At 34.2% G+C, this 27,135-nt stretch overlaps 1 protein-coding gene and 2 pseudogenes across 6 annotated transcripts in view; 2 read left to right on the plus strand and 1 right to left on the minus strand.

Moving 5' to 3' along the window:
* Positions 1-27,135, plus strand: part of C2cd3 (C2 domain containing 3 centriole elongation regulator) — a 139,080-nt gene that overhangs the window by 43,717 nt on the left and 68,228 nt on the right. For all 6 annotated transcript variants that reach the window (XM_063256502.1, XM_013145304.3, XM_013145305.3 and 3 more), the window contains exons 6-12: positions 1,296-1,428; positions 1,907-2,017; positions 12,865-13,012; positions 14,664-14,818; positions 15,771-15,980; positions 17,204-17,316; positions 18,094-18,212. In XM_063256502.1, the coding sequence (XP_063112572.1) occupies positions 1,296-1,428; positions 1,907-2,017; positions 12,865-13,012; positions 14,664-14,818; positions 15,771-15,980; positions 17,204-17,316; positions 18,094-18,212 (989 nt within the window). The remainder of the gene's footprint in view (positions 1-1,295; positions 1,429-1,906; positions 2,018-12,864; positions 13,013-14,663; positions 14,819-15,770; positions 15,981-17,203; positions 17,317-18,093; positions 18,213-27,135) is intronic.
* On the minus strand, positions 14,908-15,076 carry LOC111755106 (U2 spliceosomal RNA; annotated as a pseudogene).
* On the plus strand, positions 18,223-26,649 carry LOC106026123 (UDP-N-acetylglucosamine transporter-like; annotated as a pseudogene).

Genomic DNA, 27,135 nt, shown 5'->3' on the forward strand with positions numbered 1-27,135 from the left:
GTTGACTTCCCTATTGTCTGATCTTGAAGATCTAAAACACCTTCCTCATCTTGTTCAGATCAGTTTTATACTATGTTGTTTCATGCGAATTCTCTTTGGGTAGGTAATGAACAACTATTTGGAAGAAAACAAGAAATAATATGTTAGATAGTGAAGATCTCTGATTGTGTTGCTTTGAAATTTATGTCTCTTACATTGCTTTCTTGTGTTCTGTTTTGTCCTGTTTTGTTGTGTTTAATTTTACCCTTTTTAAAATAAAAAAGTTACTTTAACAGTAACTTATAACTGTTATTTATAACTGAAATAGCTACTATGGTATGTAGCAAACTGGCAGATGAAATACATAGCATGAATAATATCAGATAAAGGGATGGTTCACATCCAGGATGGTACAGCATAAGATTTCATCATGCTACTCTGGACAGCATACAATTGAAAATTTATGAATTGTTTATTCTGGAATTTTCCATCTAATATTTATGACAATTTGTAGAATACAGTTCCACAGATAATGGGGAAGTACTGTACATGTATCATGCATATAACCTGGGAAGTTACTTACCATCTCTGCCTCAGTTTTTTCACCTAGAAAATGAAATACTGCATATCTCAGAGGATGTTGGGAGGATTAAGTAAATTAATACTTTCAAAGTACTTAGGGTGCTACCTGCCACATGATAAGATTTCAATAATCATTTACCTGGTATTGTTACTGTTACTTGAGAAATAGGCTGACTTTAACGTATCAGAAAGTCTGGAGCCTTGGATTTTATCTTAGCTTTTCCATTACCTAGTATATGATATTGGGTGAGTCATGGAAGTTTTTTGACATTCTTCATACATGTATAAACTTAGAATAATTATAGATATCACTATGGCTCCTAAAGGTGATATTGATATGTTTCTTGGTCAAGAATGACATTGAAACTCTTTCACAATAAGGATTCAGTAAGTTGTCTGGATATATAAATAAATTATCAGTGCCATTAACTTTATTACGTACCAATACCAATTGGAGTAATTGAATGCATGGGGAAATAATGACTTCCCAAAGAAGGTTGGTCTTTCTGGAATAGAAATTTCATCATTGATACAATGTTAGCATATAAAACAAGGCGCACAGAAACTCAGCAGATATCTATTAAGTGAATGTTGTAAGGAAATCTCAAACTGGTGAGGAAGGCAGATACATAAGCCATTACCGTGTGGCAAATTCTATGATAGAAGAAAATATATTGTATATTGCAGATATTTCTGCTGGATTTCAGATTTTTTTTCTACTTCGGTCCCTTCAGCTCTGTTAGAACAAGGCAATAAACTGCGTAATGCCATGGTGGTTTCTGCAATGAAGTCAAGCCCAGATGCTAGCATGTTGTTGGACAAAGTTCATCCTTCTGTGAAGGAAGATTCTCTTACATCATCAGCACAGTAAGTTATAGGATAGATAGTTCCTTGCTTAATAGTTGTTAACCTGTGTTTTCTGTCAAATTATAAACTGCATATTCTTAGAAATTCAGCAAATAATTCTTAATGTGGTGGGAAAGAAGCCTAAACTGGGAGTTTAAGATACTCAAAATCTAAGTCCTAACACTGATACTTGCTAAATGTGTATGTGAGTTAATTATTCACTCTTTCTGAATGGAATGCTTGTATATAAGATGGTGGGGACCTTTTTCCCTACTTTACAGAAATAAAATGTTATTCTGGTATAGGAAAGAGACTTGCAAAGTGTCAAGTTTTGTATATAGTAAAGGCAGTTGTCTAAAGTATATTAAATTTTCTGTGTCAGACCAACCACATCTATTTTTACTTAGCTAAGTTAATTATGACTTAGATTTTTGCTATCTGTTAGCCATTTAGTGAAAAATGTTTTTCCACACTTTAAAATCAGACCCTTGTCTTCTAGGAATCAACTTAAAGATCACATTGAAGATCAAGTCCTCTCTGCAACTGAGCATACATTTAGGAAGCATGATATAAAAACTGATACTAGAGCTATACAGTTGCTATTAGGCAGGTAAGTGCTCTTGTGTGTATATGTGCACATCTGTGTGTGTGTGGGTGTGTGTTGCTAGTCATCAAACTGGGCCTTGCATATGCTGGGCAAGTGCTTTGCCAGTGAGCTACATCTCCAGCTCCAGGGTAAGTGCTCTTAACCAGCTTACTAGCTTTCTTCCTTCTTAATTTTTTTCTCCAATTCATTAAGTACATTATTAGATTCATCTTCTTAGAGCAAAACTTCTTTAGACTAACCAAGTCCTTTATCCTGTTGTTTAAACTACTACCTGTTTCCTACTAAATAAAAAGCTAGTCTTTATCCTTTTTTCTGGGCTTCATTTACAGAAATATCTGCAGTCAGTTTTCCCTTTTTATCACCCAATGCTTTTTTCTACCACCAGTGACAGCATAGGATGATGAAAGTAGCATGAATTTCAAACATGCTCAAGTTGAAATTTAAGGTCTGTTGCTTATTGGTGGTATGATTTTTAAGCAGGTATCTCAACTTCAGAGGCACCAATAAAATTATAATTATTTGTAACCTTGCAAAATTGTTGTGAGAAATAGAAATGATGCACATAAAGCAGCTAACACCATGCTTGAAACATAGTAGTTTGATTATTAGAAACTTTTTATTACTGTTACTACTAATATGTCCCCTCAAACCAGCCTCATCTATTTATTATCTCTGGGTAAGATTCTGTACCTATTTTGGAAGTGTAGTAGTGCATAGTAGCTAAAAGCACTGTCTGCTGAGTTATTGAGGTATGAAAAAAATGTTTTTCAGAAAGTAAATTAGTTTAATTTTGTTAAAATTTAGAAAAGTGACAATACTACATAATCATTTGGTGTTTGTCCTAGTTACTTTCTTTTTTATTATAAAAAGAAAAAATAAAACAATTTCAAAACAAGATACTAGGAGAGTAACAGTAATTAATACATTGCATATTGTTATCTTCAGGGTAGTTACTCAAGGTACAAGATACAAGCATGAGCCTACCTGGCAAACACAAGGTCCTGAGTTCAATTCCCGGGACCAAGTAAATAAATAAGCACCAGATATTGTCCAAACAATATTAGCACAAACCTTTCTTTCCAGTGAACTAAGAGAAACTAGTGTGTATATATATATGCATATATATACTATTTTATATATATATATATATATAATTTTTCTCCTTTTGCCTTCCTTCCTTTCCCCCTTACTCCATCACAGGTTCTCTTTTCTTTTGAATAATTTCTTCCCGATTTGCAATATTTATTGTACATTTTGAATCCTATTTACTTGTTCAGCTTCTTTCACTAGTAAAACTATATGTTTACACTGTGAATCTATTTTCACTTATGACTGTGGTCTCAAGTTACATCCATTTACCTATAAAAGGCTCAAATTTATCCTTTTTAACTGAGTAGTACTCGATTATATAAGTAAAACCACATCTTTTTTATCTGTTCCTCAGTTGGTGAACATTTGGGTTGTTTTCAGGATTTAGCTATTACAAATTATGCTGCTATAAACATGGGTGCACATATATTGCTGTGGTATGATATTTTTAATTCTTCTGGGAAGATACCCAGAAGAGGAATAGCTGGGTTGAATGGGACCTCTAATCCTGATTTACTGAGGAGTCTCCACATGGGTTTCCACAATGGGTACACCAGTATGCACATCCACCAACATTTGGAAAAGGGTTCCTTTTTTGCACAACCTTGTCAGCATTTGTTATTGGTTGATTTCCTAATGAAAGCCGTTCTTTCTGGAGTGAGGTGGAATCTCAGTGTGGTTTTAATTTGCATCTCTTGGATGACCAATGCTGTTGAACATCTTTTCATATATTTGCCATTTGTATTTTCATGTATGCCCATTTTGGATTGGGTCTTTGATTTGAGGGGGTCTGATTTTTTCTTTCAATTCATTGTATATTCTAGATAGAAGTCCTTTGTCTGAGGGACAACTGGCTATAATTTTTTCCCATTCCGTAGGTGATCTTTTCACTGTTTGTGATTTCTTTTATTGTGCAAAGCTTTTTAGTAAGGTGAGATCCTGTTTGTTGATTCTTTTTAGTATTTCCTGTGCAGTACAGATTTTGTTCATGAAATCTCTACTTACATCTGTGTCTTCAAGACTTCTATTTTATTTTCTCTTCCAGTAGATTTAGTGTTTCTGTATTAATGTTTAGATATTTAGGCCATTTTGCTTTTAGTTTAGTGCATGGTAATAAGCATGGATCTAGTTTTAGTGTTTGGCATTTGGAAAGCCAGTTTTTCTGACACAGTTTATTGAAGAGGCTATCTTTCTTCTACTGAACATAGTTGGCCCCTTTGTGAAGGATAAGGTGGCTGAGTGTGCCTGGAGTTTCTTCTGCATCTTCTTTTCCATTGATCCTCAGGTCTGTTTTTTTGCCAATACCATATAGAATTTATCACATTAGCTTTGAAGTATAATTTCAAGTCAGGGATTATGATGCCTCCTGCCTTGCCTTTGTTGCCCAGAATTGCTTTTGCTATTCTAGGTCTCTTCTGAGTCCAGTGAATTTTAGGAGTGTTTTGTTTAGTTCTTAGTTACTTTCTTGTTGCTGAGACACAATATCCAACACTCACAAGTTAAAAGTTTATTTTAACTCATAACTTTTAGAGGTTTCAATCCATAATTGGCTGGCAGGGGACATGGCAGAGGAAAAATATCCATGGCAAAGCAGGCAGGAAGCAGCAGTAGCAAGCCTCCCTTTATATTCCATCCTGGCTACACCACACCTAGGATAGGCCTTCCTGTTATCCACACCCAGGGCTGTGCTAACCATTTAGTGGATTAATCCAGTACCACACACCCTTGACCTCTGTATCACACACTTTAAATTTAGCCACCTCTGAAAAGCCCCACCCATGAATGATGAGGCTGTAGGGGAACATTTACAAGTCCTAACAATATTATAATGGCGAGATAGGTAAACTGAATAAAGAAAAGCCAAGGCCAGACCTTGAAAGACTTTGAATATTATATTAAAGAGTTTAGACTTCCTATTAGAAATTAGGTAGACTCAGTATTTTGAAAAGAAGAGCAAGATGAGCCTGGCCATGTGGAAAATCAACTAGATAAGAGCAATGGGAAAGCATGTGGGTATTTTTTCTCCCTAGAGGAGGTGGATAGATAAGAAATTAAAAGCTGAAATTATATGATTTTCTGACTTACTAGGTATGGAAAAGGACAAGAAAATTTTTTTCAAATTTTTTTTAAAGCCGTTGGGGTTTTTGCTCTAAGAACTCCATGGATCACAACAATTAAAATAGAAATCTTCAAGCAAGTATGGGGCAAGACTTTGAAGATAAATTCAGATTTGAACCTGTAAATCTATGAACGAACTGTCTACATTTAAATGTTGTTTAGTAGACAGTAAAAAGTAACGGATGTAAAATATATAAAAATACTCAACATCTTTACTAAGTATATAGAACAGAAGCTTAGGTGAGAGGACTGGCCTAAAGATTTATTAGCTATATTGTAGCAATTGCAATCTTAAAAGTAGACAGATTCACCCAGGGAGTATATACTAGGATGAAAATAAGGTTAATGTACATCTTTGTATGCTTACTCTTTTTTTTTTTTTTTTTTTAAGCCTAAATAGGTGGCTGGGCGTGGTGGTACCCAATTGTAATCCCAGCTCTTAGAAGGCTGAGGCAGGAAGATCATTTCAAATTTGAGACCTGCAGTCTACAAAAGTGAGCTCAAGGCCAGCCTGAACTGTGTAGCGATACCCTGTCTTAAAAAGACCAAAAAAAGAAAAGAAAAGAAGTAAAATAGTAGTAAAGAAAGAAGAAAGCCATAAAATCACAAGAGCCAAAAGAGATGATAGGAAATGAAAGATGTTAATAAAATTTTGGAAGTTAGAAGGACAAGTATAACTGGTAAAACAGAAAAAACTACCTCAAGCAGGAAAGGTAGACACGTCACTAAGGGGAAGGAGAGCACATTAAAATCTTCATATGAAATGATGAAAACAATCCAGCCCCAGACCCCCTTTCCTTCTTGGTTCCTGGTACACTGACAGCTATGCTGCCTTCCAGTAGGATATTCTGACTTCTTAGAAGCTGTCTAGTTTAAGAGAAAAGAAATAGAGATATCAACAGTTGTAGCTTCCCTAGCAAAATGTCCTAGCTCTGCCCATAAACCCACATATCATTGAGGGGTTGATGTTCAGCAGTGCTGTCAGGATTGTTCAATGGGGAATGGAGCTTTTTCAACAAATGATGCTAGGGTAAATGGATAAAGTAAAGCTGAATCCTTACCTCACACCACATACAAAAATTAAATCAAGAGGGATTAAAACCTAAATTGAAGAGCTAAAATTACCAGAAAAATACATAAATTGGGTTTCATTAAATAGAAATTTTTATTCATCCAGTGATCTTATTAGAGTGGAAAAACAACACAGCATAGGAAAAAATTTTGATAAAGGACTTAGAAATACTGATTGACAAGGCTAGGCATATAGCTCAATGGCACAGTGCCTGAGTTTAATTTCCAGTACAAAAAAAATACTGATTGGCAAAGTATTAATAAAGGTCTTAAGTAATGCAGAACTTTTAACAATTTATATAACTCAAGTAAGAGATAGATGCAATTAAAATATGGGCAGTAGATCTGAATGAATATTTTGCCAAAGTATGTCTAAATGACCAATATACACATGAAAAGATACTAGACACCATTAGTTATCAAGGAAATACAAACCAAAATGAGATATCACTTTATACCTACTAGCATACGATCATGCATATCCAACCTTTTACCTTACCTGGGCCTCATTGACTGAAGAGGAACTGCCTTGGGCCACATGCAGAAATATATAGTTGATATATATAAATACTAGGTTGAGGTACTGCTACTGACAGTTACTGTTTACTTGCCAGATCACACAAGCACATGTAGCATCTGTAATGTATTTTTTCAATTCTACTGACTGAATGGCAAAGGAGGTGGGGATTGGGCTGTTATGCACTGTCCATTGTTACCTACACGGTCATGTTTGAGCACTACTTGAGTCATAAAGAGTATCACTAATTCAGCCCCAATTGCAACTCTCCTTCCTGTTTGCATGCACAGAGAATTCCAATCAATTCCTCACACGTCATCATTATCCTTCCCATGTGCCACTTTAATCGTATAACCCTCTGCCTTTCTGTATCTGGTTGAAGGAGACAGCCCAGCCGCCATGGGTTGTATGCACCTTCCCACGTCCTCAACTCAATAAACCTGTTCATTTTGCAGTTTTAGTTCTCTATTGCACCAGAACACTCTAACAATTTTAGCATAAATGTTATAATTATGTATCAATACACAATAAAATAGAGCAAAGTTTACAAAAAAAAAAAAAAAACCCAGTATCACTAAAAATTACATCATAAAGTTAAAAGTTTTAAGATCCGTAGGCTGCATTATCAGCTATCCAGGGCCTCATGTGGCCTGTGGGCTGCAGGTTAGACATGCCTGATGTAAAACATAACAAGTGTTGATAATGAAGTGGAGAATCCTAGTATACTGCTGATAGGAATATAAAATTATGCAACCACTTTACTTTTTAATTTTTATTATTTTTTATTGACATATGTTTGCTATATATAATGATCACATTTATCAAGGGGGTTTTTAAAATGTGGAATATCTATCAGTGGAGTGTTATTTAGCCTTACAAATGAGATGCTAACACATGTATTCATGAACCTTGAAAACACACTAATTGAAAGAAGCCAGTCCCAAATTGGATATATATCTTACAATTCAATTTATATGAAATATCCAAAATAGGCAAGTCTTATAAAAGACAGATATTGTTCATTAGGGCTGGGAGGGTAATAATAGCTAAATGCTGCTGCATTTTCTTTTGAGGTTATGAAAATTTTCTAAAATTGATTGTGCTGACAATTTTTCATATTTGTGAATATACTAACAGCTATTGAATTAGTCATATCCTATAGGTAAATTATATGATATACAAATTTTCTCTTTTTCAATTTTTACTTTTTATTAATATATGTTTGTAGTACATGATGATTACATTCCTTGTGGGAGTTAACATGTGCATAACTCTTCTCAAGTCTTTTTTCATCCCTTTCCCCTCAGTTCTTTTTCCTCTCATCTCTTGGTGCCCTTCTCATTTATAAAAGATCTATTTCCCAAGGAACACTTCTCCACTGTTGTTGGGAGTGAAGACTCATACAACCACTATGCAAATCATTGTGGAGATTCGACAGTAAACTAGAATCGGAGATCCTATTCGACCTAACTATTCCCCTGGGTATTTTCCCAAAAGAATTGAAACCATCACACCACAGCAATACATGTGCACCCATGTTTACAGCAGCACAATTTATAATAACTAAATCTTGGAAACAACTCAAATGCCCACCAACTGAGGAATGGATAAAAAACATGTATTTTTATACAGTAAAGTACTACTCAGTTATAAAGAGGGATAAACTCGAGGCTTTATAGGTAAATGGATGCAACTTGAGAACCATACTCATAGGTGAAATAAATCAGACTCATATATGTAAACATCATATTGTCTCTCTAATAAAAGAAACGCAAAGAGTAAATAAGATCCAAAATGTACAATAGATATTAGGAAAGGGGAAGAAACTGCTCAAAAGGAAAGAACAACTGGGATGATGGAAAGGAGAAAAGAAAAAAAGGAAAAAGAAAAATATATATATATATACACACAAGATAGCTAAGATAATTATACTACTAATTTATGTTAGTTCATTGAAAAGAATGGTTTGTGCTTAATATTGATTGATCAGTTTTTCAGGTCTATATCTTGTAATCTGAGCAAGTTACTATGAAGATAACAATAAGTGATATGTTAACCATTGTTAATCTATTGCCTTGTTTTAAAATTCTGTATCATTGTCTTTATTGTTTATTCTTTTTCTTTTCTTTTTTTTTTTTTTTTTTTGTCTTTTTGAGACAGGATCTCTCTATGCAGTTCAGGCAGGCCTTGAGCTCACTTTGTAGACCAGGCTGGCCTTGAACTCAAAACAATCCTCCTGCCTCAGCCTCCCAAGTGCCGGGATTACAAGCATAAGTCATCACACCCGGCTGTTTTTTCTTTTTAAAATAAAATATAAAATATATAATTAAAATTTACCTATTTCTCTTTTTTCTATTGTCTTTTATTTTGTGGTTTATATTTTTGGTTCCTCATAAAAGAGAAGCCATGTAATATTTTTAAGCTTGTGTTTCTAAAACATCATGATGTCAAGGTGCATCCATTTTCATGCACGTTATTCAAATTCATGCTCCTTTATGGCAGAGAGTCTGTAAATACTATGTTTTCTTTATCCATTCTTTTTTTTTCAGTAAGTATATAGGCTACTTCTAAGATGTAGCTATTCTGAATTGTACTGCTACAAATATGAGTATGCATGTATCACTGTAGTTATGATGTCTTTAACTCACAGGGATACCTGAGTTACTGAGTTACCTGAATAGCTGGGTTAATTGGATTTCTAGTTTTAGTTTTTTGAGTAATCTCCAAACTGATTTCCATAATGGCTATACTAACTTACATTCCCACCAACGGTATAAGAAGGACTCTTTTTTCCCCTCAGCCTGACTAACATTTATTACTTTATTTCTTGATGATAGCCATTCTTTATTTTTATGGTAGGATGAACTCTTACTACTGCCTCATTTGCATCCTTTAATGGTTATACATCTTGAACATTTTCATGTATTTATTGACCATTTGTACTTCTTCTAAGTGGCAGTTGATTTCAGAAGCCCATTTCTTAATTGAGTCTTTATGATGAGAGGATTCTAGTTTTTGAGTTCTTTATATATTCTAGATATTAGCCTTCTGTCCAAAGAATAGCTGGCAAAAAAAAATTTTTCCCATCCTGTAGGTTGTCTCTTCATTGCGTTGGTTGTTACTTTAACTGGGTAGAAACTTTGTAATTTAATATGATTGCATTTGTTGATTCTTAATGTTATTTCTTGTACAGTAAGGGGTTTATTCAAAAAATCGTTATCTAACCATTTGATTTCAAGAATTTTATCCATCTTTCAGCACTTGGTTTCTATTTTAACATTTAGATTTTTGATCCATTCTATTTTAGTTTAGTACATGATATCTCATATGTGATATCTCATTAAGTGTGTATGTGGACATCCCATTTTCCCAGCACCTTTTATTAAAAGGGGCTATCTTTCACCCAGTGTGTGTTTTTGGCCCCTTTGTCAAAGATCAAATATAGTATCTATATTGCCTGGAGTTGTTTCTGTGTCCTGCATTGTTTCATTAATACACATGTCTATTTTTGTGCTAATGCATGCTGTTTTTATTACTATAGGTTTGTAATGTAATTTCAAACCTGGAATTGTGATGTCTCCTGCTTTGCTTTTGTTACCCAGGATTGATTTTGCTGTTTTGGGTTTCTTGTGGTTCCATATGAATTCCTGCCCTTTGATGAATTTTGATATTTTGATTAGGATTGGATTAAATTTGTCAGTTCTGGACGTACAGTCATTTTTGACTGAATAGGTTCTGCCTCTCTAGGAACAAAAATACCTTTCCATTTTCTGATGTCTTCTTCAATCTCTTTTCAGAGTATTATAGTTTTCTTTTTTTTTTTAATTTTATTTAAGGAGAAAAAAAAAACAGAAAAAGGGTACAAGTTATACAGAATTTCAGAAAAAATAAACAGTAGGAAATCACTAGTTAATTACATACTGTCATCTTAGAAATAGTTGTTGAAGTTACAAAATTAAAGCATATAGAGGGGACTTTCAAACAGTGAGACTGCAAACAGTTTTGTTCAATGATCCAACAAAACTCAGTAATATGGTTATCTATCTTATACACTTAAATATATATGCAGTTATATCTTTTAGAGAACTTTCTTTTCCTTTCTTTTGTACAATGACAATTACACATTTTGGGTTTTATTACTCCCACAGTTCTTACTACTTTTTTTTTTGAAGACAGTAAAACCAAATGTGACATACCAGGACAGAGACAGTCAAATCAAAAGGATGGACATAATACATAATGTAAAAACAAAATACAAGGTGATCAACAAAGGTTACCATAATGCCTCTTGTTATCTTAAAAAGAATTGCCTATATCATCAGTTATAATAAAATTGAACAAAACAGTAAAGAATAAGACCAATAAAACCAAAACATTGGAAACATTAGAGGACTTCAAAAGAAGATAATAGCCAACCAGAATGGGCGTCACAATGAATCTTATTGTCTTCATAGTTGTTGCCTATACTTTCAAACTTGGTACTATCAAGCATAACAGAATAGAGGAAAATCAGTCAAAACAAGATGGTGAGAGCAATACAGAGTTTCAAATCAAGTTAATAGGAAATGAAAGTGGGTTACTATAATATATCCTATTTTTTATTTATTTTTCCCTTAAAAGGATAAAAATGAAAACATAGATAATAAAAAGGAGATTGAGAGAAAAAAAAGAGGGCATAACTACAAAACAGCGCAGGTCAAAACACAGCCATTTAAACAAAATAGTGTTTCACCACAAGATAATCTCGACATAATAGTAGTTTTCAATATAGAGGTTTTTTACTTCCTTGGCTGGGTAAATACCTAAATATTTTATTTTGGTGCTGTTGTGAATGCTATTTGTTTCCTAATTTCTTTCTTAGTAAGTTCATTATTGATGTACAGGAACACTGTTGATTTAAAAAAAAAAAATAAAAAAACCACTGTTGATTTTTGTGTGCCGATTTGTATCCTGCTACTCTAGCAAGTTTGGTTATTCTAGGAGTCTTTCAGTGGATTTTTCTGGGTCTTCTGTGTAAATGATAATTTCACCTCTTTGTTTCCTGTATGATACATATCTTTTTTATTTCTCTTGCCTGATTACTCTGACTAATGTTTTGAGAACTATATTGAACCAGAATGGTGATATTGGACATCTTGTCCTGTTCCTTTCTCAAAGTATGAGCCTTTTGAAGGCAAAATATATAGATAGATAGATTTTTTTTTGTTTTATTTCTCTTGTAGTAACTGCACTTAAATATGTTGATGGCCTTAATAAATTCTTAAAACAACAATATTTATAAATGCTGTGTCTGGCACTGAGCTACACATTTCATTACTATTTCTTTCTACTTTACTTCTTTTATAAACTAATGGCTATACTTAAATTCTCAAGAAAATAGTACATAAGCAATTTGATAAAAAATTTCCAGTTTATACAAGGGCCCCAAAGAAAAAGTACAAAGTAAAAACTGTGCTCTACAATACTATCATAATGATATGAAATTTTAAAAAGAGAAAGTGAAATTATTCCTTAAAATTCCAAGTTTATAGTTTTATGTATATTTTCCCAGTAGCTTACAAATATATTGTAAGTTGTCTTTTACTCATTTTTATGTCCTACATAAAACCAGTCATGCCAAAATAAATCCCAAATACATATGCTTGCTTAATGAAAGGCATATTTATGAATTAGCCATTCTGTTCCACAAAAACAACAATAACATTTAACTACTGAGTTATAGTTACCTTTGTTTCTTCCTACTAAAGCTAAACCCCACAAGAGTACAATTTGTGTTATCTTAGCATCTATGTGTCATGCAGGACCTCGCACATAATAGGTGGCCAATTGTTGAGTAGATGTGAGAGGTCACAATCAGAGTCAGCAGTGAGTTTTAAGTACTACCCATAGGAGGTAGATTGTAACTGGTAATATTTATCTAGTGGTCTTCTGTTTAACGTGGGTCTTTTGCTACATCTTCTTCCAGATTTAGAACTTTAGAAATTTTGACTAAAGGAAGAATATTTCTTCCTAAACTTATGTTAGTCCTTCTGTTTTACTTTTCATATCTCTACAGTACTGAATTATGCAAAGATCATTGCTGGGATGGATTAGGCTCCCCTCCAGATTCCCCCTCTCCTGGGAGTGATGTGTATTGCAGCAGTGAGCCGAATGACCCTCAGTATGATCAGAGTCTCCTGGAGAACTTGTTTTATACGGCACCCGTAAGTCATTGAATGTGAAGCTTCAGGAACATGAGTATGTATAATATCGGTAGTTGTGAGCATGACAGACTTGCCAGAAAGAAGTTACTCATTTTACATGCCTTCTCTTATTTAATCATAATGATAACCTGAAGAAGAACTATCTTCATTTTATAGATAAGGAGACAGTAAGATTGAATGTTTTGTCCAAGGATACATGTAGATGTTAGAGCCAAAATTCAAATTCAGATCCTAAAGAAGAGCTAATATAGGTATATCCTCAGATCCTCCTTTGACTGCTTATTTACACAAAAGACTGCAGAAACATTTTACTTACTGATGAGAGATCCCGCTGTTAAAACGGCATCACCACAGTGAGAACCAAGTTTTCAGCATATGAGTCTTTGACAGATACACTCAAACCACAGCACTCCTGATTTCCCTTTTTACCAGGTCAAAAAAAGATAGCTGAAATACAACATAGTTTATAGTTTATTCCAGCTCACTAGTAAGACAGTGAGGGCTACAAGGATTCAGAGGAGACAGGGAAATCTAGTTACATGAGATTATAAGAAAAGATAGCATTTTAACTAAGACTTGAAAGATGATGTTTTGAATGACCATCAAGAAGTAGAAAGAATGACCTATTCAGTATACACTGAAAAGCATACATTTTAACCAGAAAAGAATTTGTGTGGAGAGGATAGGGAATGTAGCCCCGTGGTAGAGCACTTGCCTACCATGTGTAAGGCCCTGGGTTTATTTTCCCAGCACTAAAAATAACCGAAAGAGGGAACAGAGAATTTGAGTGGGAAAGGAATTGATAAGACAGAGGGTAACACAATGCAGCCAGTCTGTGTGAAAGATTATGAATGTCTAATGAGGGAAAAAAAGGACATAATAAAATAGTGCTTTAGGAATCTTAATCTATCAGCCATGCAGTAAGCAAATTGCAAAGACAATTGCCAGAAACAGAGCTATTGGATTGTTAAAAGTGTGAGAGAGAGCCAGAAAATAGCAGCACTGGAATTGAGGAAGAGGTAGACTGGGACGACATTTTGAATTGCTAGTACTTCGTGACTTCTTACCTTAACAGTCATCATGTATGCTACATTATCTATAGGGCAAAGAAGAAAGGGTTTCTTTATTACTCATTTACTACCCATTTTTTATGTCCCAGAGTCTTTACATATTTATCTATCATTTATTGAGAACTGTACCAAGTGTTTTTAATTCATTATTTAAATTAATTCTTTAATAGCCCAATAAGATAGTATTATCTACATTTACACATCATGAAACCTAAAATTAGAGATGTTTAGTATGTTCATTAAGCAGCAGAACTGGAATTCTCATCCTAGTCTATGTGGCATAAATTCTGACTTTTTTCTACTAGTTCACACTAGATGTCTCATAAGCCTTAAGTATGACATTAGAACCTAACCCTGACTACCTTCCTAACCACATCACCCGTTTTGTATCCTTTACCTGCTGGAAACTTCACCTATACTAGAGTCTCATGAAGTCCTCCAACATTCTGGCTTTTTTGTTACCTTTTTAAGTGAATGGTGTGTGTAAAAAGAAGAGCTTGCTTACTTGCAGAGAAATATTTCCTAACTGCTTTCCCCAAAGCAATTATTTTTTAGTGTCTGTTTCTATTCCCCCACTATAGAAATCTGACAACAGCATCAGTGATTTTCTCAGTGAAGATGAAGATATTATCCCTGCTAAAAAAATGAACCAGGCAAAAGCTCTTGGCAGATCTTCTAAGGTTCTGGAACCAAAAGATCATAAGCTGATGAAGGGGACAGCAAGCCAAAAAACCAAGTGAGCCTCTCTATGAATGTTTGTTTACTGATAAAAGCAAAGGAAGATGATTTTCATAAAATTTCCTCAAATTTCTCCCCCCACCCCCACAGGGGTGCACCATTCCTGTAGGTACTGCAATACCAGGTTGGTGCGTGGTCCTTCTTCCAAGTCCAAAAATCCATTTAATATATTGTCCTCACATAGAGAACATATCAGATATTAAACTAATAAAAACAGGTACTACACTTGATCTTAGCTAAAGGGCCAAGAAGTGATTTTAAAAAATTTGTTTTTGTACTGGGAATCAAACTCAGGACCTTGCACCTGCTAGGCAGGTGCTTCTGCCACTGAACTATATTGCCAGCCCCTCAAGTGAAATTTCATACCTATGTTTTCCCAATACTGTCAGAGTAGTTAAATTATAGTGGCCTACACCTGTAATCCTAGCCCTTGGGAGACAAGAGGACTGCCTTTATTTCAAGGCCAGTTTGAACTCCATAATGAGACTCTGTCTCAAAAATATAAACAATAAAATTATAATAATTCAGTAAGCATTTCAATCCTTAAAAATGGAATAACATGAAAAATGCATATATTTGAAATGATTAATACTAGGTTGTATATGTACTGTGATTATACTTACTTAGAACATAAGCATGAGGGAAATGAAAAGGTATACATAAAAGTCATAAGGATAGTTGTGTTAGGGTAGTGGGTACTGACATAAAGTCTTTGTCCTTTCTAGAAAAACTTAATGTGGCAGTTTCTACCCTTATATAAAAATAATAAACCTTTAATGTTTTTGAAATTTCCTTTGTTGTAGATTAGAATAAAATTCTGATAATTTAAAGTCATTTTCACTTAACTCATGATGCTTGCTGCCTTACCTATTGGAGGAAACTTTCTCTCACCTGTGCAAACTGGATGGTTTCATTTTAAGCCTCTAATTTCCTGTCTGAACTCCTTGCAGAAATCTAGCTGAACAGCAGCTACTTTTGGAAATTCCAGAAGATGCCCAAGTAATGACACTAAATGTGGACAGACTGGCCCTTCTGGGTAGGACTCATTCTGTCAGAATCATTATTGAAACAATGGGGGTTCCTGTAGAGAGTCCCGAGATGACCTCAGACAAGAAAAACTCTACTGGGAAACCACTTAAGCCGACAATAGGAAAAAAGCGGTATGTCTCTAAAATGAAAAAGGTAAATTTGGCCTTTTTGGATGGTATATCTTATGCGAATAATAACTGTAATACATTATAAATTGTAATTCATTTTTAGATGCCTCATTCAGTCACTAAAAATATATTGAATTCCCCTAGATCCCAAGAACATGGGAATATGAAGAAGTTAAGGTGGTAACTATGCTTACTGACATTACATTTAGCATAAGACAGAAACATTTACATTGCTGTCTATAACATGGGGCTTTCGGGGCCAAAGCAGATATTTTATATGAAAAGTGCTATGGGAGCACACGGAAACAAGCCTTTTATTCCTTCTGAGAAAGCTAACAAAACTTAGTTTTGTTTTGTTTTTATTTAATTTTAAAGAGAGTAAAAAACTAAACAAAACAAAATAAAGCAGATCATAAGAAAACAATGTAAGTGACACAGATTTCAAAGCAAGAGAATAGGAGATCTACTGTGGCTACCATAATGTCTCTGGTTTTCTTCTAAATACTTGTTTATATCTTCACACACAATGAATTCATACAAAACAAAATAGTTTAAAACTGATCAGAACAGAGTAATAAAGGCATTAAAGGTCTTCAGAACCAGACAATAGGAAAATCAACAATGGCTGCCATAATGTGTCTTGTTCTCTTCAAAATAGCTTTCCATACCTTCATGTATGTTGAAATTAAATAATGCAAAACAGACTAAAACACTCTGAACAAAGAATAAAACGATTACTGGATTTCACAGCATGACAATACAGAATCAGCAATGGGTATCATGTCTCTTTTCTTCAAAGTAGCTGTTCATTTCATCAGACATAATACAATCAATTCTCATAAACTGTTTAGAAGTTCTAGGCATATATATGTCTCTACATGTATACCTATCCTTTCTGTATTAGAGGGAAAAACAAAGTAAAACAGATTACTATAAAAACAAGAAACAAAAAAGACAAATAACAATAGCAAACAGCCCAAAACAATGACAATAAAGGCCTTCAAAATAAGGTGGTAGGATCATAACTAAGATTGTTATTTTACATAGTGATCTTCAAGAGTTCCTTAGATCACCAGACACAAACCTGCAAAATTTGAAGGAGGTATGGGCCTCTGAGGACCAGAGAGGCTGGGAATGGGAGCTTCAAAGAGATGTAGGATTTATAGACAGGCAAAAAGTAGGTTTAATGTTTGGTTTCTTTTTTAACCATCTTTTTTATTTTTAAGCACTTTCTTTGTGGAATATCACTTTCCTGTGGGGTTTTCCAAAAGTGGATTGGGAAAGACAGCTTTGATCACTGAAGTTGTTCGACTCGCCTCCAGTAAAATTACAGATGGAAGTAAGAGACACTGGTTTCTACTCTTTAGATTTTGATTCCTAAGAAATTTTGATTCCTAAAATGGGTATAACAGTACACTCCTGCAATCCCAGCACTTGAGAGGCTGAGGATCACTGCAAGTTCAAGACCAGCCTAGGCTATAAAGTAAGCCAAGGGCCATCCTGAACTGCATAGTGAGACCCTGTCTCAAAAAGACCAAAAGAAAGAAAGAAATTTTGAATCCTAATTATCCATCTGACTTTTATAGTACCATGGTCTCAGAGCTAGAAAAATATTTGAAGTAAATCTGCTCAAATGCTTTAAAAGTGAGGAAACTGGCCCAGTTGTACAATGACTGTGCTGATGTAGGCAGCAGGTCACTAGATGTTCAGATCATATTCTTTGAACTGTTGCCATTTTTCTTTTCTTTTTTTAAAAGTTTTGAGGTATAATTAATATAATTTACACATTCAACTTGTCTTTTTAAAAATTATATTACATTAAACAGTGAAAAATGTCTATGCATCCTGTGCTCATATGCCTTTTCTGTTTATCATAGTAAAACTAAAAAATATAGCACTCTTTATTTTCTGCTGCTGTATCCAGGGTTTTCTCATTATCTCTGCTCCTTTAATCCTACAGCCTACTACTTTATGTGAAGTCACGCTGACTGGATTCCCTGAAAAAGATATTAGTTGGATTTAAAAGGGGAGGATGGTATGAAGGCATTGGTTAATAAAGGCTTTCTTGGATGGTATGATACATGCGTGTGCCTACATATCTTGTTCTTCTTAACAGTGGTGAAATTCCAGCAGCGGTCTGTGTTTCCAGTACAATTTGGAGGCTTAATGATACAGCACTGGTGGAATTCTAACCTCACTTTCCAAATTTATGCAAAAAAAACTCCTCAGAAAAAGGTACTAAAAGTGAATTTTGACCTTTGCCTTACTATTCTATCAGTGATTTGGAGCATACTTGTGTTTTTGCCCACAGTAGGAATTTCTCCAGGCTCAAGCACTCTAATGCTTATTATTATTATTATTGCTGCCCTCCATAGGCAAGGTATATCCTACAACTGGTTCATTATAGCCACATATTACACTAATGGCTGTACACAAACCCATTATCACATTTACTCATTACAAGAACTCTGTCAGTTAGATACATTATTATCTTAATGCAATAGATGAAGAAACTGAGATTTAGTGAAGGTTATGTAATATATTTAAGATCACCCAAGTTAATGAAAGATGGAGCCAGATGAGACCGCAAGAGCTCAGGAACATCTAGGCTCAGGAACACCAAGGAGGCACCAGCAACGGTGGCAGACCCGGTCCATGTGGGCAGCCAACCAAGTCATGTGGGAGGCAGATGAAGATGAATCAGTGTCTGACAACCTAAAATACCTTTCATTGGGAATTTTACTCTTTCAGACTACCAGTTTGGTGCTAACAATACATTATTATAGATCTTTAAAGGAGGAGGACCCTCATTATTTTATTTTATTTTATTTTATTTATTTATTTGGGGTCTTTTTGAGATAGAGTTTCACTGTGCAGTTCAGGCTGACCTTCAACTTACTTTGTAGCTCAGGCTGGCCTGGAACTCTTAGCAATCCTCCTACCTCAGTCTCCCAAGTGCTAGAATTACAGGTGTGTGCCACCACACCCAGCTTTGCTTCTGTGTTATCTGTCTTACACAGCACTGGTTATTGCTCATCTTTTGAAGATAATGGCCTGCCTTTTATTCATCTACAAAAACAGTAAATGTAGTCTAATAGCAATGAAATGAGTACTACATAATGAAATTCCTAATAAGTTTATGGAAACAAGCTTGCTCTTCCATCAGGGATGTATACTCTTCAGAATAATTTATTCCATCTAGCACTGTCAAACCTAGATGCAGCTACCTATCAGGTCACGTATCAATTAAAAAGTCTTATGGTGGCATTATATTCTGTGTCTGTGTTCGGTAAAGTGGTAGATGTGTACCAGTGGCTCTTCATAGTAATTTTGATAGCAGAAGTTGCTTGTGTGTAGTGGCCCTCAAGCTCCCAAAAGTTTAATTTTAAAAACTCTTAGCTGGCTGTCGATTTGTGGGCATAACAGTTCTCAAAGCCTGTTTTTCAAATGTCTTTGCTGGAGTTTATTTTGAGAAAATCTTAAAAGAAACAGAACAATCAGTATGGATAAGAAACATTCAGCTTGGCACTTGGAGGCCTTGTTATTAGCTACTGTGATTAAGTATGTGGGTAGTATTTTAAAAGGATTTGTAAGCCCTTTATTCATAATACTGTCAACACTGATATCCTAATTTTTTTAGCTATAGTAGTTTGTGCCAACCAGTGTCTTTTTCTGTGGAGCCATTCTTGTAATAATAGCTACTTTCTTGTACAGTTTTATGATCCCAAACCTATACAGTTATTTTCCCAAGCAGAAAACCCCACTAAAGCGTAGTCATATACTATTTTTTACTAGTTTTTTATGACAGTGCCTTAGGAATCTCAACATTAATCTTCCACAGGGGACAGCTGCAGATTTTCTAAAGATGCCATCATCCTGAATCTGATCACATTGTTCAAAAGTTAGAAAAATATGCATGCTTAAGGATAAAGCATGTACTGTATGGGTAATAAAACACATATATCTAGAATTCAAAACTTGAAAGTATTTCTGGGGATTAGAATTAGAAGAAAACATTTGGAAGAAACTTGAAATCTAATTTTAAAAAGCATCTATCTTTTTTAATTGCTGCAGAAATGTCCTATGTACGATTTGTAAAAGCACACAAATACCGAGATACCAATTTTTGCAAATTAGATATATTTACTCTTATTAAACATTATTATGTTACCCTTTCTATAAAAATACATCAAATCACATAGAATATTCAAAATCTGAAAATTACAAAACTAAAAAAGCTGTGAAAAAACAGAAGTATGATTTTAAAAACATTTTCACAAATCTGAGATTTATACAAAAAATTAATTCAACCAAGGATTGCTATGTTTTATTTGTTCAATTTTGTAAAATTTGATAAAATAATATTCTGTGTCTGGTTTGTCAGAGAAAATAAATTCATATTTAAATGTAGTGTAGAGATGTCTATTTCTCCACATACATCCTAAGAACTTTTAGTGATTTGCAACAGCTAAAAACAGTCCAGTTGTCCCTGTGGTAGATAATGCCAATAACTTTTACAATAGTAGACTTTTAATCTCTTAGTTGCATATCTTTTCTATAAACAAATAAATCCTTAATAATACTTTAAGTTTGCACATGTTAACTTGTACATGTTAAAATTATTAAATATAATCCAAGTGGAGTAAATACTCATTTAACAATTTAAACTAAAAATAAATAAATAAATAAAATTTAAATTAATTACTATTGCCTAATATCTCCATTTTTGAAATGTGAAACATATACTGTTAATAGCTAAAAAGTTTTTAAATATATATCTGCTCATTGATCTATAGAAATTTGCTTCAGTCTACAACTACTGAAGAAAAAATAAATAAATTGTAATTTTCCATTAAGAGTGTACCAGGAACAGCTAGATGTGATGGGACACACCTATAATCCTACCACTCAGGAGGCTGAGGCAGGAAGATTGCCACATGTTCATGGCCAGCCTAGGCTGCATAGTGAGTTCAAGGCAGCCTGAACTGCATAGCAAGACTTTGTCTCAAAACAACAGTTGATCAAGACCAAAATGACATTTCTTGTAAACACTCCTATTGACATTACATTACTTTAAATAGCACTAAAACTTTAAATTTAAGGCTAGTCAAAAGAAGTTTTTAGAGTCCTCATAAGTCTTCAGTCTCCAAAGATACTGTGATTTTGTGATTGGTAGAGGTAGCGGAATTCTAAACTCCCTCTGTCTCCATAGAGCTGCTGAAAAGAAACCTATATTTTACATTAATAGGGGAATTTTTCCCTTTTTAACACTGAAATTAAGAATGCAAATTACATGAGTTATTTAATAAGTTGGTTCAGAGGAGAAACACTGTATTCTGTAATTGGGATACAGGTTTTAATTATGAACTATATGCAGAATTACCAATGAGTATAAGAAGTATTCTATTTTTTCATTTATATATATTTTTAAAGACTACTAATGGAAAACTGTAAAAATACATATTTTTATATAGTTCTAATGGATTTTGCTAAATAGAATTTGATTCAAAAATACTGTTGATACAAACTGCTGAATACTCTTGGCTGATCTGAACTGTCTGTATTACCCAAATAATAAAACAGTCTGCATATTGTAGGTCTAATCAGCTTCATCCAAGATTTAAACTTGCTTAAGATTACAGGATATTTAAAATCAGTTTGCCAATGATAACAAAATGGTACCAAGTAGATTTTCTAGATTCCAGAGTTCAGATTTGCACTGACCACTTTTTAGAATATTTTGTTTAATAACTTTATCTCATTTTAAACCTGGTGTTTTTAAGAGTACAACTTTCAGGCTTACATTCTATTTCCTACTACTAAATAAAATTAAATTTTATAAATGCATAGAATTCAAGACTAAAAACATTCAACTTATACTGAAGTATTATTTGGGCAATTATGTATTAATGCAATGTACATTCACATTTGTTCATTTTAATTTTAGTCTAACCCTCCCCACTCCTTTTTTTTTTTTGAGACAGACTATGCTTGTGTAGCCCAAGCCAGCCTCAATACTCACAGCAATCTCGCTGCTTCAGCCTCTTGAATACTGGGATTACAGACATGCCCAGCAGGGCAGGCTTTTTTTTTTTTTTTTAACGAGAAAAAGAAAAAAACAGAAAAAGGGTACAAGTAATACAAAATTTAAAAAATAAACAGTAAGAAATCACTAGTTAATAGATTACATATTCTCATCTTAGAAATAGTTGTTCAGGTTACAAAATTGAAGCTTACAAAGTGGACTTTCAAACAGTGAGAGTGCGAACAGTTTTGTTCAATGATCCAAAAAACACTAAGTAATATGGTTATCTATCTTATACACTTAAACATATATGCAGTTATAACCTTTATAGCACTTTCTTTTCTTTTCTTTTGTACAATGACAATTACACATTTTGAGTTTTATTACTCCCACAGTTCTTATTACTTTTTTTGAAGAGAGTAAAACCAAATGCGACATATCAGAACAGAGTCAGTCAAATCAAAAGGATGGACATACTAGATAATGTAAAAACAAAATATAAGGTGATCAACAATGGTTACCATAATGCCTCTTGCTATTTTAAGAAGAATTGCCAGTTATAATAAAATTGAACAAAACAGTAAAGAATAAAACCAAAGCATTGGAGACATTACAGGACTTTAAAAGAAGGTAATAGTCAACTGGAATGGGTGTCATAATGATTTTTATTGTCTTCACAGTTTTGCCTATACTTTCGAACTTGGTACTATCAAGCAAAGCAGAATAGGGGAAAATCAGTCAAAACAAGATGGTGAGGGCAACACAGGATTTGACATCAAGTTAATAGGAAATCAAAGTAGGTTACTATAATATATCCTGCTATTTTTTATTTTTCCCTTAATTAAAAAGATAAAAAAGTAAATAATTTTTAAAAAGGGGGGGGATTGAGATAAAAGAGGGTATAACAACAGAACAGTTCAGGTCAAAACATAACCATTTAAGCAAAATAGTGTTTCACCACAAGATATCCTGACATAAAAATAGTTACCGTAGTGTCTCTTTCCTTGAAATCTTTGAGTATAACTTTGTATACTGTAGCACCAAACATATTAAGACACTATAAAACCATTCAAGAGAATGACATTATTACAGGGTATTTAGAACCAATTAACAGAAAATCAACAATGGTTTCTGTATAATCTCCTTGTCTATAAAAGTTTTTACTTATATAATCATATATAATAAAATCCAATAGATACATCATTTTAAGACCAATGGAGACAGAAGAATACAAGTTTGATGGGACTTCAAAACAAGATGATACTAAATCAGCACTAGCTATTGTGATGTCTTGTTTTCTCCAAAACAGCTGTTCCTACCATCCGATCTTCTCTGCCTCATTTCTGTTGAGCTCTTTTTCTGTCGTTTGTTGTCAGTTTGTCTTCATTTCGCTTTTTCGCTCCATTCATTGTGGCCTCTCTGCCACTGTTTCTGGAATCTTGGTATTTTCCTTTTTTAGAATGTCTGCAGTGTTCTCTGTAGAGTTGAATTGGTGGTTGCAAATTCCCCTAGTTCTTCTTTATCCTGGAAGTACCTTGTTTTTTCATCAATTTCTAGGGACAGTTGTGCAGGATATATCAATCTTGGCTGGAGGTTATTATCTTTCAAAGCTTGAATTATTTCCCCCCACGCTCTTCGTGATTTGATTGTTTGTGCCGAGAAGTCTGCTATAATTCTGATGGGTGTTCCCTTGTAAGTGATCTATTTCTTGTCTCTGATGGCTTTTAATATTCTGTTCTTATATTGGATTTCTGGAATTTTGATTATTATATGCCTGGGTGTAGCTCTGTTTGGGTTGTAGGTGGTGGGGTCCTGTATGCCTCATACATCTGAGTATCTTTACCATTTGCTAAATTAGGGAAATTCTATTGGATTATTTCTGTGAATAGCTTTTTAATCCATTTGTTTGTGTCCCTACTTCTTCTTTTATGTTCTTCATTCTTAAGTTATAGATCCTCTTATCATCTTCTAGCCTTAGTATTGTTGCTGGGGTTTTTTTGTTATTTTTAAGAAGTTTTTCATTTCATGCTCCCATATTACAAATTAGGGGAGGCTATTTTTTTGTTGTTGTTTTTTGGGGTTTTTTTGTTTTTTTTTTTTTTTGTCTTTTTCCTTTTTATTGGTACTGGGGATCGAACTCACGACTGCCTGCTTGCAAGGCAGGCGCTTATGCTGCTGAGCTAAATCCCCAGCCCAGGGAAGGCTATTTTAACACTTAAAAAACTATATCAGCAATTATTGAATATTAGAAATGTTAAAGTAATACATTTTCAAGTGTCCAGTTTTCAAGATTCTGAATAAGAATTATAAAAATATAATTAAGCATTGTAAAGATGGACAAAATAATCTAAAGTATACTTTCAAAGTAAATTTTCATTAGGTGTAATTTATATTTTGCTTTTCCTAGTAGGTTTTAAACTGTTATTTGGCTTCATAATTTGTAATTTTTAATTCATAAAGAAATACTCATGTTTGAAAAGGCAGACTTGTATTCTTGCATTATGTCATATGTACAGATAATGCCATTTTATGTAAGTGGTTTATGTTTTGATGACTTTTGAAGGCCTTTTATATAAAGCTTTTATAACAATAACTCTTTGATTCTTTACATTTCTGTACTTTGTAAAGCAAATTTGTTATCTCTCAACTACTTTACCCAATGTGAAAATGTGGGTTCATTCGTGAGAGAAGAGTGCCAATGGAGAATTCTGTTAAAACGCAAGAATATGGTATTATGAAGAAAAGTTTGAAATATATCAGATCAATGTTTCAAGATCGTAATGTCATTTCTTTAAAGAATGATAACCTGGAGACTTTTATAAGTAAATGGATACAACTTGAGACCATACTCATAAGTGAGATAAATCAAACATGCATGTATAAACATTGTATTGTCTCACCAGTGTGAGAAGCTGAAAGAAACAACATATGTATATGTGTATATGTATATATATGTATATAAAAATCTAATTAAGATAGTCATACTGCTATTTGCCTCTACACACCCACTGCCGCTGTTGGAAGTCTTACTTCCTGTGGGCAGCCAGAACGAGCAGGGAGACGCAGCCAGATACACCCTGTGTACCCGCAGGCCACCATTGGAAGCCCCCACTTTCTTTGGGCAGCCAGCACCCACCAGAAAAATCAGGCAAACATACCCTTGTGTGCCTACCATCATTGGAGGAGTCCTGGTGTAGACGCGCAGACTGAAAGGAAAAGCAGCCCTGCCATCACAGATCCCTGGCCATCGGGGAAGCCTCAGGATAGCTGTACGAGCCCACCTCATGCCTTGCTACGCTCTGGGAACCTGAGGTCAGAGAAACCCAGGTGCCTGTCCCATTCCCATAAACTGCGAAGGGGCAGCCAATGTGGGAAACACCTGAGACTCCACAGTCAGCTTGTTGGGAGGAACCCAAGAGAATGTCAAGATGAAGGAGCAATCTCAGACGTTCAGCCCACACAGACAAGCCTGGCAGATCTACTCATGGAAGAAAATGGAAGTCACACACCTGCAATCTCTAAAGAGGATTGGCAATTAAAGAAACAACTTCAAATGACTAGGGAAATAATCAGATCAGAAATAATATCTCAGATAAAAAGAAAAAGTCACAAACATAATGAAAGAATTGCTGAGCATATTTAAAGAAGATATAGAAAAGCAGAGCATAGGAAAATAATAAAAACCAATATATGAAGTAATTATAATGCATGAAACAGATGCAAAGAGATATCCAGGAAATTAAAAAGTTGATCAAAAGCTGACAAAACCACTTGAAAGAGACTAAAGATAGATTTTTCAGACCTTGAAAATAGGATTATAGATCATGATTCTGAAAGGAAAGATCTCTTAAAAATAACAAGGAACCAGAAAATAAAAATTCAACAGCCGGGCTGGGGGTTTAGCTCAGCGGCATAAGCACCTGCCTGGCAAGTGCAAGGTTATGAGTTGGATCCCGCTACCCAAAAAAAAAAAAAAAAAAAAAAAAAAAAAATTCAATGGCTGTAACACAACACAAAGAAAAATAATTTTAAGAATGATCGGTGTCAGCAAAAAAGGGGTCAACACAGATGGTATAAAAGGACTATTTACAGAACTAATAGCAGAAAACTTCTGAAATATGGGAAAAGGATCTGGCATATAGATAAGCAAGGCATATATAGCTCCAACTAGCCATAACCTAAATAAACCTACACACAGACATATAATAATCAAGATTACAGAAATGCAGCACAAGAACAGACTACTAAAAGCTGTTAGAGAAAAGAAACACATCACCTATAAAGGAAAACTATGAGAATCACAGCAGACCTGTCAACACAAACTATCAAGTCAAGAATTTGGAGGGAAGTGTTTTGTTTTTTTTTGTTTGTTTGTTTTTTTGAGGGAAGTGTTTCAAATCCTGAAAGAAAACAATTTCTAACCCAGTTTGATATACCCTGCAAAACTATCTTTCAAAATTGATCTTTCAAAATTAAAACAAGATACTTCCATAATAAAGAACAACTGAAGGAAATCGTGACCAACAAACTAACCCTACAGAGAGTGCTGAGGGATATTCTAGAGAAATATAAGGATGACCATGGTTCCAAGAAAAGCAGCAGAGGAGGATCTCCTAACAGGACAGGCAGTTGAACAAAAAGATTAAAGTGGAGGGCCAACAGCAGGAGGATAATATGGCAGAGACAAACAAATACATGCCATTTGTAACCATTAATATAGATGGCCTAATTCACCAATAAAAAGAAACAGTGGATCACGAAACAAGATCCATCAATATACTGTATACAAGAAGCACTTTTAGCTTGAAAGGAACTTTGTAGACTGAAAATCAAAAGAGAGAAAACAATTTTTCCATCTAACAGGAAACCAGAAAAAAGCAAGGATAGCTTGCCCGTCAACTTAGTATGAATAAGAAAGATGTGGTATTTTTATACAATGGAAAGCTACCCAGCTATAAAGTAGGATAATTTCAAGGCTCTTATAGTTAAATAGATGCAAGTGGAGATCATGCTTATGGGTGAAATGGTTTGAACTCATACGAATGAAAACCGAGTTATCTCCCTAGCATAAAAAACTGAAGGAGTGGGGGCTGAAGATTTAGCTCAGCGGCATAAGCACCTGCCTTGCAAGCA

The sequence above is a fragment of the Cavia porcellus genome, unplaced genomic scaffold (assembly GCF_034190915.1).
Source record: "Cavia porcellus strain 051 isolate PalLab524CR breed Dunkin Hartley unplaced genomic scaffold, mCavPor4.1 scaffold_9, whole genome shotgun sequence".
Classification (NCBI taxonomy): domain Eukaryota; kingdom Metazoa; phylum Chordata; class Mammalia; order Rodentia; family Caviidae; genus Cavia; species Cavia porcellus.